Source organism: Dendropsophus ebraccatus, chromosome 5, assembly GCF_027789765.1.
Source record: "Dendropsophus ebraccatus isolate aDenEbr1 chromosome 5, aDenEbr1.pat, whole genome shotgun sequence".
NCBI classification, from domain to species: domain Eukaryota; kingdom Metazoa; phylum Chordata; class Amphibia; order Anura; family Hylidae; genus Dendropsophus; species Dendropsophus ebraccatus.
In genome coordinates this window covers 9038920-9054186 of record NC_091458.1, presented here as the reverse complement: position 1 = coordinate 9054186, position 15267 = coordinate 9038920, and the positions used below count along the sequence as shown (strand labels likewise).

At 48.3% G+C, this 15267-nt stretch overlaps 1 protein-coding gene across 2 annotated transcripts in view; it reads right to left on the bottom strand.

Annotated features, from left to right (window-relative positions):
- STARD10 (StAR related lipid transfer domain containing 10) overlaps positions 1-13045 on the bottom strand; it is a 35603-nt gene extending 22558 nt beyond the window's left edge. Inside the window, exon 1 of one of the 2 annotated variants that reach the window (XM_069969461.1) lies at positions 12676-13045. In XM_069969461.1, coding sequence (XP_069825562.1) covers positions 12676-12834 — 159 coding nt within the window. In that variant the 5' untranslated portion in view covers positions 12835-13045. Of the gene's footprint in view, positions 1-841; positions 938-12675 lie in introns of those variants that run through there. The other variant, XM_069969462.1, reaches the window with a different exon arrangement.
- Between the last annotated feature and the right edge of the window lie 2222 nt (positions 13046-15267).

Sequence of the window (15267 nt, the reverse complement as noted above, 5' to 3'; positions counted from 1 at the left end):
TGTGAGATACTGTCTGCCGAGCTGTATATAATTTTATAACAATGTCTGTTCAGCTGCTGTATCTAATCCTGTCATGTATGATAGAATCTGCTGAGCTATTGTATCTAATCCTAATACCATGGGATACCATCTGCTGAGCTCCTGTATCTAATCCTATGCTATCTAATACGCTTTGCCGAGTATCTAATCCTATACCATGCAATACCATCTGCTGAGCTGCTGTATCTAATCCTATGCCATGTGATACTCTTTGGTGAGTATCTAATCCTATCATGTTTGATACAGTCCATGCATCCACCTAGTCCCAGCGATGTATTCGGCTGGTGGGGCGCCCCTTATCTTGGAGAAGCCCGCTGCCCCCCTCAGCGTCACGCTCGCTCTGGGTCCGGCCATCACAGCGGGGCTCAGGACAGGGGCAGTAAACCTGGGGCACACAGTGACAGCAGCGCCTGTCAGTTCAGCAATGGACAGCTCCAAATTTTTTAGTACAGTCATCTTAACTCCCTTCATATCTGTTGCCCATAGCAACCAATTACAGCACAGCTATTATAGTGGAACAGAAAGTGAAAGCTGTGCTGTCATAGGTTGCTATGGGCAACAGGAAGTGTTAGTCAATTAGGAAGGTGTAAAACTTTACAATAACAAAGCTTTATTTAAATGATACATGACAGACCCTTTGTTATGAGGCAGGGGAGGGCTGGCGCTGCCCGGGGCCCCTCTATTGGCCCTAGTGACCACACTAATGGGCCTGGCGCATACACGTCCCACCAGACGTCGTACAGATTTCCCTCCCTCAAGTAAAAATTATACAAAATTTCCCCCTTTAAGGAGTTGGTCCCACCTGTAAGCGGTACCGGCACAGTGGTGGCCCCGATGCTGCGGCACGCAGACGCCATGTCATGCTCATCATGTCCCTGTGGATGGGATGTTGCTGGGCAGGGAAAGAAATGCTCTTAGTTGCTAGGCAACAGCGATGCTGAGGACATGGAGACCCTTAACCCTGTGAGTGCTGCAGAAGTGGCGATGGAGGCGCTAGGCGTCCCTGGATGTAATGGTCTTATTATGGGGGTCTCATTATGGACCCCCAGGGCTGTGCACCATCTATGGACCCCCAGGGCTGTGCACTATCTATTTAGGACACCAATTTGGGACGGCTGAGCAGCAGGGAGGCGCTAGCTTCAATGCTGAGGATTTAAAGGGGAAGTCAGGATGGTGGCAGCCACCTGTAACAGTGAACAGATCAGTTGACTTGAGGACACACTGATGCTATTAGGAGCGCTATACTTTCCTACAATCTCTCCAGAATAGGGGAAGATCCATCAGTAATACCAGCTCACAGGACCACCATGATGGACATTTATCATCATCCTCATCATCATCTTATAGAGGAGGACACATTGATGGTATCAGGTCACATGACCACCATGATGGACATCCATCATCATCCTCCAGGTCTTATAGAGGAGGACACACTGATGGTATAAGGTCAAATGACCACCATGATGGGCATCCATCATCATCCTCTTCTTCTTCTTCCAGGTCCTTTACGGAAGAACACATCGATGGTATCAGGAGTTCTATACTTCCTTACAATCAATCCAGAATTGAATGTTGGATGTCAATGAGGCGTCAAATGACCGCCATGACGTGCGCTTATCGTCATCATCTTCCAGGTCTTAGAGGGGAGGACACATTGATGGTTTCAGGTTACATGGCCGCCATGATGGACATCAATCATCCTTTAGGTCTTAGAGGGGAGGACACATTGATGGTATCAGGTCACATGAACTCCATGATGTTCATCCATAATCATCCTCCAGGTCTTATAGAGTAGGACACATTGATGGTATCAGGTCACATGACCACCATGACGGACATCCATCATCATCATCCTCCAGGTCTTATAGGGAAGGACACATGATGGTATCAGGTCACATGACCGCCATTAAGGACGTCCATCATCATCATGCTCCAGGTCTTATAGGGGAGGACACATCAATGTTATCAGGTCACAGGACCGCAATGATAGACATCCATCATCATCATCCAGGTCTTATAGAAGATGCTGTATGGTATAAGGTCAAATGACTACCATGATGGGCATCCATCATCATCATCGTCCTCTTCTTCTTCCAGGTCCTTTACGGGAGAACACATTGATGGTATCAGGAGTTCTATACTTCCTTACAATCAATCCAGAATTGAATGTTGGATGTCAATAAGGCATCAAATGACCGCCATGACGTGCGCTTATCGTCATCATCTTTCAGGTCTTAGAGGGGAGGACACATTGATGGTTTCAGGTCACATGGCCGCCATGATGGACATCAATCATCCTTTAGGTCTTAGATGGGAGGACACATTGATGGTATCAGGTCACATGACCTCCATGATGTTCATCCATCATCATCCTCCTCCAGGTCTTATAGGTGAGGACACATCGATGGTATTAGGTCACATGACCACCATGATGTGCGCCCGCTCACCATCCTGCTCACATCCTTCTACCTTGGGCAAACAGACAAGGCATGGAGATTTTACCCTGTCCCTACTTGTCCCTGCAAGCAGACCCTGGTCCCTGCACACTATACACTGCATACCGCACACCCTACACTGCATACTGCACACTGTACACTACATACTCCACACCCCACACTGCATACCGCACACTGTGCACCCCACACTGCCATACACACACCCCACACACCACACACTGTACACCCCACACTGCCATACACACACTGTACACTCCACACTACATACTACACACCGCACACCCCACACTGCCATACACACCCCACACTGCATACTACACACTGTACACTCCACACCCCACACTGCATACCGCACACTGTGCACCCCACACTGCCATACACACCCCACACTACATACTACACACCCCACACTGCATACTACACACTGTACACTCCACACTACACACCCCACACTGCATACCGCACACTGTGCACCCCACGCTGCCATACACACCACCCACACCGCATACCGCATTCTGTACACCCCACACTGCCATACACACACTGTACACTTCACACTACATATTACACACCGCACACCCCACACTGCATACTACACACCGCACACCGCCATACACACCCCACACTGCATACTACACACTGTACACTCCACACCCCACACTGCATACTACACACCGCACACCCCACACTGCATACCGCACACTGTACACCCCACACTGCCATACACACACTGTACACTCCACACTACATACTACACACCGCACACCCCACACTGCATACTACACACACCACACTGCCATGCACACACTGTACACTCCACACTACATACTACACACCGCATACTGTACACCCCACACTGCCATACACACACACACACACACTGTACACTTCACACCACACACCCCACACTGCATACCGCACACCCCACACTGCATACTGTACACTGCACATCCCACACTGTACACCCCACACTGTACACTGCACTACATACTACACACCCCACACAGCATACTGCACTACCACACTGCATACTGCACACCCAATACTGCATATCCAATACCCTACACTGCATACCGCACACCCCACATACCACCCTGCTCAACAGCTCAAGGTATCCACGTCCCTGAGCAGTGATTAGTCCGCTCTCTATAATGCATGCAGCACATTATAAAGGATGGGGGGGGGGGGGGGGGGGGGTCCTGCATAATTCATTACTCCCATCTGATGGTAGAGAAAATATGGCATCATACACCACCAGAGATTATACTGTATACTGTTATGGGGGATGTGTAGATGACACTGTGGTATGGGGGGATGTGTAGATGACACTGTGTTATGGGGGATGTGTAGATGACACTGTGGTATGGGGGGATGTGTAGATGTGTTATGGGGGGATGTGTAGATGACACTGTGTTATGGGGGGATGTGTAGATGACACTGTGTTATGGGGGGATGTGTAGATGTGTTATGGGGGGATGTGTAGATGACACTGTGGTATGGGGGGATGTGTAGATGACACTGTGTTATGGGGGGATGTGTAGATGTGTTATGGGGGGATGTGTAGATGTGTTATGGGGGGATGTGTAGATGACACTGTGTTATGGGGGATGTGTAGATGACACTGTGTTATGGGGGGGGGGTGTAGATGACACTGTTATGGGGGGGGTGTAGATGACACTGTGTTATGGGGGATGTGTAGATGTGTTATGGGGGATGTGTAGATGACACTGTGTTATGGGGGGATGTGTAGATGACACTGTTATGGGGGGATGTGTAGATGACACTGTGTTATGGGGGGATGCGTAGATGACACTGTGTTATGGGGGGATGTGTAGATGTGTTATGGGGGGATGTGTAGATGACACTGTGTTATGGGGGGATGTGTAGATGTGTTATGGGGGGATGTGTAGATGACACTGTTATGGGGGATGTGTGGATGACACTGTGTTATGGGGGGTGTAGATGACACTGTGTTATGGGGGGATGTGTAGATGTGTTATGGGGGGATGTGTAGATGACACTGTGTTATGGGGGATGTGTAGATGACACTGTGTTATGGGGGATGTGTAGATGACACTGTGTTATGGGGGATGTGTGGATGACACTGTGTTATGGGGGATGTGTAGATGTGTTATGGGGGATGTGTAGATGACACTGTTATGGGGGGATGTGTAGATGACACTGTTATGGGGGGATGTGTAGATGACACTGTGTTATGGGGGGATGTGTAGATGTGTTATGGGGGATGTGTAGATGACACTGTTATGGGGGGATGTGTAGATGACACTGTTATGGGGGGATGTGTAGATGACACTGTGTTATGGGGGGATGTGTAGATGTGTTATGGGGGGATGTGTAGATGTGTTATGGGGGGGATGTGTAGATGACAGTGTTATGGGGGGATGTGTAGATGACACTGTTATGGGGGGATGTGTAGATGACACTGTTATGGGGGATCTGTAGATGTGTTATGGGGGGATGTGTAGATGACACTGTTATGGGGGGATGTGTAGATGACACTGTTATGGGGGGGATGTGTAGATGACACTGTTATGGGGGGATGTGTAGATGACACTGTTATGGGGGGATGTGTAGATGTGTTATGGGGGGATGTGTAGATGACACTGTTATGGGGGGATGTGTAGATGTGTTATGGGGGGATGTGTAGATGACACTGTTATGGGGGGGATGTGTAGATGACACTGTTATGGGGGGATCTGTAGATGTGTTATGGGGGGGATGTGTAGATGTGTTATGGGGGGGGATGTGTAGATGACACTGTTATGGGGGGATGAGTAGATGTGTTATGGGGGGATGTGTAGATGACACTGTTATGGGGGGATGTGTAGATGTGTTATGGGGGGATGTGTAGATGACACTGTTATGGGGGGATGTGTAGATGACACTGTTATGGGGGGATGTGTAGATGTGTTATGGGGGGATGTGTAGATGTGTATGGGGGGATGTGTAGATGACACTGTTATGGGGGGATGTGTAGATGACACTGTGTTATGGGGGGATGAGTAAGCCCCAGCGGCAGCCATGTCACACTCGTGATCCATGTGGCGGTGTAGAATGTGCGCAGTCAGAGTGTCCTCAGGTATATAGGGAGCGGCTCTGGGGTCACTGGGACACGTCGCATTATAATGAACCGGTCGTTCCAGTCTGATGGCCCCGGAGTATAATCTCCTGATCTATGTATAGAAATCCTTCTAGGGAATTATGACGGGGCGGTGCGGTGGGGGCTGGGGGGGTCTACAGGTCATTTACCAGAACAGGGAGGAATACCACTGTATCTAAGCCAACAGATTGGCTATTATGTGTGATACTCTCTGCTGGGTGCTGTATCTCATCCTCTCATGTGTGATAGCTCCCGTAGAGTTGCTGTATCCACCTCTTTAGCAGTGATGATGCAGGGGAGCTGTCTATGATGGGCAGTAGTGCTGCTGGGCTTGCTGTTACTTGCAGTCCCCCCCCAGGCACTGTGGTACCCCCTCGGCTCTCCGCGTGGCTTCTCTATGAGGACAGATTATTATTTTCCAAACATTTCAAGAAAATCCTCCCACGCCGGTGTCTCCCGGTCCAAAAATACTCCGCAATCTGCTGCCACCGTATCCCCGGAGCAGCTGCTGCAGGTCTGAGGCGGGTACGAGGCTCCGCGCAACCATAGAAACCGCCAGGAGAGCGCCCTGCACCCCCCCCCCTTACAGGTGCACACGCCTTAAAGGGGACCCTACCCTGTATACACAACCTCCATGCTTCATCTGCTGTGAGAACTCCCATCGCCTGTAAGATGAGTAAACAGCAGCTCCCTCCGGGACGTGTGTGAACAGAGGCAGAGGGAACGATCCGCAGGATATCAAACATTTACACCCTCACATGTAAGAGCTTAACCGCACACCAGCTCTTCTGGGATCTCAGAGATCAGGATCAGTGATGTCACCTCAGAGATCAGGATCAGTGATGTCACCTCAGAGATCAGGATCAGTGATGTCACCTCAGAGATGGGGGATCAGTGATGTCACCTCAGAGATGGGGGATCAGTGATGTCACCTCAGAGATGGGGGATCAGTGATGTCACCTCAGAGATGGGGGATCAGTGATGTCACCTCAGAGATGGGGGATCAGTGATGTCACCTCAGAGATGGGAGGGGGGATCAGTGATGTCACCTCAGAGATGGGGGATTAGTGATGTCACCTCAGAGATGGGGGGGGGATCAGTGATGTCACCTCAGAGATGGGGGGGGGATCAGTGATGTCACCTCAGAGATGGGGGGGGGATCAGTGATGTCACCTCAGAGATCAGGATCAGTGATGTCACCTCAGAGAACGGGATCAGTGATGTCACCTCAGAGAACAGGATCAGCGATGTCACCTCAGAGATCAGGATCAGTGATGTCACCTCAGAGATGGGGGATCAGTGATGTCACCTCAGAGATGGGGAATCAGTGATTTCACCTCAGAGATGAGGAATCAGTGATTTCACCTCAGAGATGGGGGGGGGGATCAGTGATGTCACCTTTAGAGATCAGGGGATCAGTGATGTCACCTCAGAGATGGGGGGGGATCAGTGATGTCACCTCAGAGATGGGGGGGGATCAGTGATGTCACCTCAGAGAATGGGATCAGTGATGTCACCTCAGAGAACGGGATCAGTGATGTCACCTCAGAGATGGGGAATCAGTGATTTCACCTCAGAGATGGGGGGGGGGGATCAGTGATGTCACCTTTAGAGATCAGGGGATCAGTGATGTCACCTCAGATGGGGGATCAGTGATGTCACCTCAGAGATGGGGGGGATCAGTGATGTCACCTCAGAGAATGGGATCAGTGATGTCACCTCAGAGAACGGGATCAGTGATGTCACCTCAGAGAACGGGATCAGTGATGTCACCTCAGAGATGGGGGGGGGGGATCAGTGATGTCACCTCAGAGAACGGGATCAGTGATGTCACCTCAGAGAACGGGATCAGTGATGTCACCTCAGAGAACGGGATCAGTGATGCCCTTGAGAAACCATCAGTATGTCATCTATTGACTTGTATTGGAGCCTCAGTTGACTATATAGGTGCAGGTCCTAATTTTTTGGAGATCCTTATTTAGGGACAGAAAAGGATCTATTCATTTCAATATGGCCGTCCACACGTCCGCTTTTGGCCATTAATTTATTCCTCAAAAAATATAGAACCTGCAACTATACGGTTCATTTGGCATAATGGACGCTCCAGTAGAAGTCGATGGGGGACATTTACTAAGGAGTCTAATAAGTGCAACTATTCTCATGGGGATTGGTGTGTATTTTGCTCTTATATCTTGTGACTGATTCATTAAACTGTAGCATTGCCATAGTAAATGCATCTAAATGAAAGGCACAACTATGAAAAAAATTCCGCAGTTTTATTCACCTGGTTCTGACCAGACATAAACCTGCGCCTGTTTATACAACTTTTTGAAAAGTCGCAAATGATGAATTAGGCGCTAATCCCGGATTATGCAAACTTTTGGGTGAACACTTAAAACAGGCAGATTAAAAAAAAAAGTCGCATCTAAAAATATTCACCTGTCGAATACTGGTTCATAAATAGAAATTAGACCAAAAATGGGTAAAAAAATGCAATTATTTACCCAAAAAAATTAGGCGCAAAACCCTTGATAAATGTACCCCATTGTGTCCTTTTTAAATACTGCTGGTTTCTCATCCTGATTTCTAAGGGTACAAACACACACACCGTATACGCAGCAGATCTGCAGCAGATTTGATGGTGCAGATTTGATGCTGTGTTCAGTTATTTAGATCTAATCCGCTGCGTATTTGTTGCATATTTGCTGCGTATCGCAGCAGTAAATACGCTGCTTATACGGTGTGTGTGTTTATACCCTAAGGCTGGGTTCACACTACGTATATTTCAGGCTGTATTTGGTCCTCAAGTCAGGTCCTCATAGCAACCAAAACCAGGAGTGGATTGAAAACACAGAAAGGATCTGTTCACACAAAGTTGAAATTGAGTGGATGGCCGTCATATAACGGTAAATAACTGCCATTATTTCAATATAACAGCCGTTGTTTTAAAATAACAGCAAAAATTTGCCATTAAATGACGGCCATCCACTCAATTACAACATTATGTGAACAGATCCTTTCTGTGTTTTCAATCCACTCCTGGTTTTGGTTGCTATACAGCCTCACAAATACAGCCTCAAATATACTGTGTGTGAACCCAGCCTTATAAAGGTGACATCCCTGATTGCGATTTCTGAGGTGACATCCCTGATCGCGATTTCTGAGGAGACATCACAGATCCTGATTTATGAGGTCCCAGAAGAAAAACTAAAGTGTGGATGAGGCCTAAGACCAGTCTTTATACAAAGCTGTAGCAGTCCACCATCAATATATGGACCAGTCATTGGGCCAAGCTCTAGTGGACCACCACTTATATATGGACCAGTCATTGGGCCAAGCTCTAGTGGACCACCACTTACATATGCACCAGTCCTTAGACCAACCTCCAGTAGTCCACTTTCAATACACAGACCATTTTAGGCCAAGCTCAAGTAGAACACTATTAATACATAGTCCAAATCATAGGCCAAGCTCTAAAAGTTCATAATCAATACATAAAAGAATCCTTGGTTCAAGCTCTAGTAGTCCACTATCAATACACACCCCAGTCCTTAGGCCAAGCTCTAGGGGGTTCACCATCAATACATGAAATAGTCATTAGGTCAACCTCTAGTAAAGCAGAACTAATACATAGACCAGTCCTTAGCCTAATCTCTAGCAGACTACGCCAACACATGGTCCAGTTGTTACACCGAGCTCTAGGTGTTCATCATCAAACACATGAGCCAGCCCTTAGGCCAAGTTTTAGCATACCCCCATTAGTAATTAAGTCAAGCTTTAGTATACCACCACTTATACCAGCTCCAGTACTTAGGCCACACTTTAGTATACCTGCACTTATTCAAGGCTCATTACTTAGGCCATGCTTTATTATACCCCCATTATACAAGGTCCAGTGATTAGGCCAAGCTCTAGTATACCACCACTTATACAAGGTCCAGTACTTAGGCCAAGCTTTAGTATACCACCACTTATACCAGGTCCAGTACTTAGGCCAAGCTTTAGTATATTACCACTTATACAAGGTCCATTACTTAGACCAAACTTTAGTATACCACCACTTATACAAGGTCCAGTACTTAGACCAAGCTTTAGTAAACCACCACTTATACAAGGTCCAGTACTTAGGCCAAGCTTTAGTATACCACCACTTATACAAGGTCCAGTACTTAGGCCAAGCTTTAGTATACCACCACTTATACAAGGTCCAGTACTTAGGCCAAGCTCTAGGATTCCACCACTAATACATAGACTAGTCTTTAGGCCAAGGTCTATGTGTCTCGCCTTGGGGGTTCCTCCTTGGGTCCAGCCCTAAGAGGCCATCATCCACACCCGTGCACCAGACCTGCCTCAGGGTGGGGGATAGGTTATTGGAAGTTTCACTAGTCAGAAACTTTCCTTCTTGAGAAGTAACAGAACCGGTTTGTCTCACTGTTATCCGGCTTGGCCAAAGCAAACAGGAAGCGCACTCTCTCCAAACACGGCGAGCGGTGACTAAGAGCAGAGTCACTGGAAACACACATGGAAAGAAAGAGGAACAGGTGAAGCTGTGGAGGTGCACCTGCCGGCACCACCTTGTACCAGTCACATTGTGCTGCTGGCTGAGAGCACCTTGTGACTTTAGGTCCATGAGACGTGGTCCGGAGTGGCAGCGCTCACTTTATGGCCACATTTATTCCTCTCACAGTTAAGTGCATCCAGCCGGCACACGTAATGGCTTTATATAATAGAGAAATCAGCAGAGCTGAACGTATAATCACCCCAGACCTCCCAGTGACCCGGAGCTGAGAGCCGATCATACAGCTTTACAGCCGCCTACAGACACTGTGCACTCCAAGCTGTCCCTCTATAGACATCTCACAGAGAGGGGGGGCTCCATGGCTGAGATCTGCGTCTGTCATCCGCAGGATCAGCGGGAGGTGAGCTGGAGGATTCTGACAGTCATCGTACGTCACTTCCACATCATGGAGTATGGATGTCATCTCACACAGGATGAGCAGACACGACAGCATGGCAGGAGGATGATGGGGGGAGTAGTCACTGCACCTCCAGGGGTGTAGTGTATGCAGCATGACACAGACAGCACACACACACGAGTTACGGGACATGTGCCAAGAGCCACTGCCAGGTCATGAGCAACAGGGTATAATAATAGTGATGGGCACAGCTGGTGCCATTTTTCTGCCACATACACTCACCCACATATGAGTGAACTACACGTCACAGGTACACACATCATACTGATACATACACGTCACACTGATACATACATGTCATACAGATACATAAACATACATCATACTGATACATACACGTCATACTTATATATACACGTCACACAGATACATACACGTCACACAGATACATACACGTCACACAGATACATATAAGTCATACTGATACATACACGTCACACAGATACATACACGTCATACATATACATACATACACGTCATACAGATACATACACGTCATACAGATACATACACGTCACACAGATACATACACGTCATACATATACATACACGTCATACATATACATACATACACGTCATACAGATACATACACGTCACACAGATACATACACATCATACATATACATATAAGTCATACAGATACATACACGTCACACAGATACATACACGTCACACAGATACATACACGTCACACAGATACATACACGTCACACAGATACATACACGTCACACAGATACATACACGTCACACAGATACATACACGTCACACAGATACATACACGTCACACATATACATACACGTCACACATATACGTCATACATATACATACACGTCATACATATACATACACGTCATACATATACATACACGTCATACATATACATACACGTCATACATATACATACACGTCACACATATACATACACGTCACACATATACATACACGTCATACATATACATACACGTCACACATATACATACACGTCACACAGATACATACACGTCACACAGATACATACACGTCACACAGATACATACACGTCACACATATACATACACGTCATACATATACATACACGTCATACATATACATACACGTCATACATATACATACACGTCATACATATACATACACGTCACACAGATACATACACGTCACACATATACATACACGTCACACATATACATACACGTCATACATATACATACACGTCATACATATACATACACGTCACACAGATACATACACGTCACACAGATACATACACGTCATACATATACATATACGTCATACATATACATATACGTCATACTGATACATATACGTCATACTGATACATACACGTCATATATCAGCTATACACACCTGTCAGGGTGACATAGAGGATGGAGGAGCATTCCTGCCCTGTCTCCTCCCCCTCCCCCCGACTGTCACCCTGTAACACCGAACCCCATATGAGAGGTAACAGGGGTCGGCTGCTACAGTCCATGGTGGGAACAAGGGGCGACTATCCCCCACCCCAGACTCTCCTCATTACTATACAATGTAATAGTGACCTCAGCTGATATACACAATCCTGTACAGAGTGAGGACCGGCAACAATGGAACAATCTACAGGACCTGACCTATACAGTAATATAAGAGTCAGTGATACACTGTATCCAATCAGAGCGATACACAGCATCTACAGGAGGTGACCTATACAGTAATATAGCAGTCAGTGATACCCTGTACCCGATCAGAGTGATCCCCTGTACCCGATCAGAGTGATCCCCTGTAACCGATCAGAGTGATCCCCTGTAACCGATCAGAGTGATCCCCTGTACACGATCAGAGTGATCCCCTGTACCCGATCAGAGTGATCCCCTGTCCCTGATCACAGTGATCCCCTGTCCCTGATCATAGTGATCCCCTGTATCCCGGTATATGGCGGTGGTTCCTCACCTTGATCTTGTGCAGCGCCCTCTCCTCCTCCAGGATCTGCACCCACACGGTGATCCCCTGTCCCTGATCACAGTGATCCCCTGTCCCTGATCATAGTGATCCCCTGTATCCCGGTATATGGCGGTGGTTCCTCACCTTGATCTTGTGCAGAGCCCTCTCCTCCTCCAGGATCTGCACCCACACGGTGATCCCGGACTTGTTGTAGGTCAGAGTCCAGCCGGCCTCGGAGTGACACTCCGTCCTGAAGTTCTGGAAGTCGCGGTCATCTGGGATCTGGACGCAGTCCCTGGCCATGTCGGTGGCAGCAGGCGGTGGGCAGCGGGCGGCTGGCGGACCACTCACAGAGCACTCACAGGTCTGGGGCTGTGCTCAGGCTGCACATCCATATGGCGGCAGGGTGGGGGGTGGTCGGGGCCCGGCAGGTGCTCGGCACAGTCCCCCGGAGGATGGCGGGTGATGCTGAGAGATCCAGCGCAGCCTGGGAGACAGGGATATCAGCCTCTATGCCTATGTACACACAGCGTGCCCCCTCCCACACAGCACACACCCCCCAGCCACATCTGCCTGCCTCTGGGTCCTACTGCCGGCTCCTCTCCTCATCAGCTCACTGTACTGTGCACTGGGCAGCAGAGCTGACACTTCATCCGCTCCCTCCGCACAATAACTGCTATTATACCATCCATTTACCATTCAAGGTCTCTATTGCTGTCAGTGAACGGCTTATATGTCCTGGTCACCCGGCTGCAGAGCTTAAAGGGATTGTTCACCAAACAAAAAAAATTTCTTTCAAATCAACTGGTGCCAGAAAGTGTCAGAGATTTAGAATTTACTTCTAAAAAAAAAAAAATCTCTGGTGTTCCGGTACTTATCAGCTGCTGTATGCCCTGTAGGAAGTGGTGTATTCTCTCCATTCTGCTGCCACCTCGGTCCATGACAGAAACTGTCCAGAGCAGGAGAGGTTTTCTATGGGGATTTGCTGCTACTCTGGACAGTTCCTGACATGGACAGAGGTGGCAGCAGAGAGCACTGTGTCAGACTGGGAAGAACACACCACTTCCTGCATGACCTACAGCAGCTGCTAAGTACTGGAAGACTGGAGATTTTTTTTTTAATAGAAGTAAATTATAAATCTCTGACTCTTTCTGGTGCCAGTTGATTTGAATGATTTTTTTTTTTTTGTAAACTATCCCTTTAAGGGGGTCCTCTCCCTCCAGCAGGTTATTTCCTATCTATAGGTCCGTGGGGGTCTGACTGCTAATAATAAAACAGCCTGCGCCCCCCATTCATTCTCTAGGGGGTCCGAATATTACTGAGATGGAGGGAGAATACCCCTTTATCCAGGCCATCATGGGGGTTGTAGTCTGTATCCAGGGAGACAACAACTCCTTCATCATCAGCAGGGACCCCACTACATTTAAAGGGGTTATCCAGCGCTACAAAAACATGGCCACTTTTCCCCCTACTGTTGTCTCCAGGTCAGGTGTGGTTTGCAATTAAGCTCCATTTACTTCAATGGAACTGAGTTTCCAAACCCCACCCAAACTGGAGACAACAGTAGGGGGAAAGTGGCCATGTTTTTGTAGCGCTGGATAACCCCTTTAAAGGGACAGTACACCTTTATTCCCCCTGTGTGGAGGTCAGTAGTGAGAGGAGGCCCCGGCGGATCACGTCCTATTAGTGATGTAATACAGGGATTATCTGCTACGCTATGGTATGTGGGGCGACTGGTCGGACCACCCCACCCACTGCCATCACTGGCAGCGCCCAGGATAACCCCCATCATTTCTGATCTCCTATATCAAACACCTAAACAGGTAAGAATCCATATGGCAGCCAGTGAATCCAGCGGATCCAATGTCTGATGACCAAATAGGCAAAGGATCCACATTGTATAGACCCAGTGGTTATGTGACTGGTGCTTGGTCAGCTGAGTGGGCAGCGGGCCGGACCACCGTGACCACCTGACCGGCCAATGGGGGCATACTGGGCACCGAATCCCTTCACTGGGGTCACGGGACGCCCACTGGAGATGCCAGCTCAATGCCAGGGATCAAAGTGGGAATTGTAGAAAGGAAAGGGTTAATACAGCCTGCATCTGGATATGGAGAGGGACTAAAGAATCCAGACTGCCCTGCAGGGTCAGAGGTCGGTACAGGAGCACCCCCCCCCCCCTCCGGAGCGGTGACCTCAGCTGGCATCATATAATAGGATTAGTAGTGTCAGGTAACACCCAGGACGCACCTGTCTAATCCAGATTATCCAGAGAAGGATCACTCCCATCATCCTGATCACTGGGACAGCCAAGATCAGGGCTCTGAGGGGGGTCAGTGTCAGTCAGGGGTCTGGGAAAGCTGGGTGCATTTATGCAGGACCCCTACCCAGCATCCCCCTGTCCTCACTCATGAAGCAGGGAGCTCAGGATGAGCAGGGCTGCACAGTCTCACATTGTCATCTCCTGGAGGGAGGGAGGGGAGCGGCTATGGAAAATCCCTTGAAGGAAATTTCCTGAATCTTTATGTTCTGATCTCATCCAAAACAAGAAAAACCTGCGCACTAAATGTCACCGCAATCTGTCAGCAATCCGAGGGGAGGGGGGAGTGGGAGGACTACAGATCCCAGCATGCTTCACCCTGTGTTATCTGTGCCTTTACATAGGACTGCAGGTGACTACTACATTATCTGTACTCCGAGATATCACTGTGTTATCTGTGGTGTTACATAGGACTG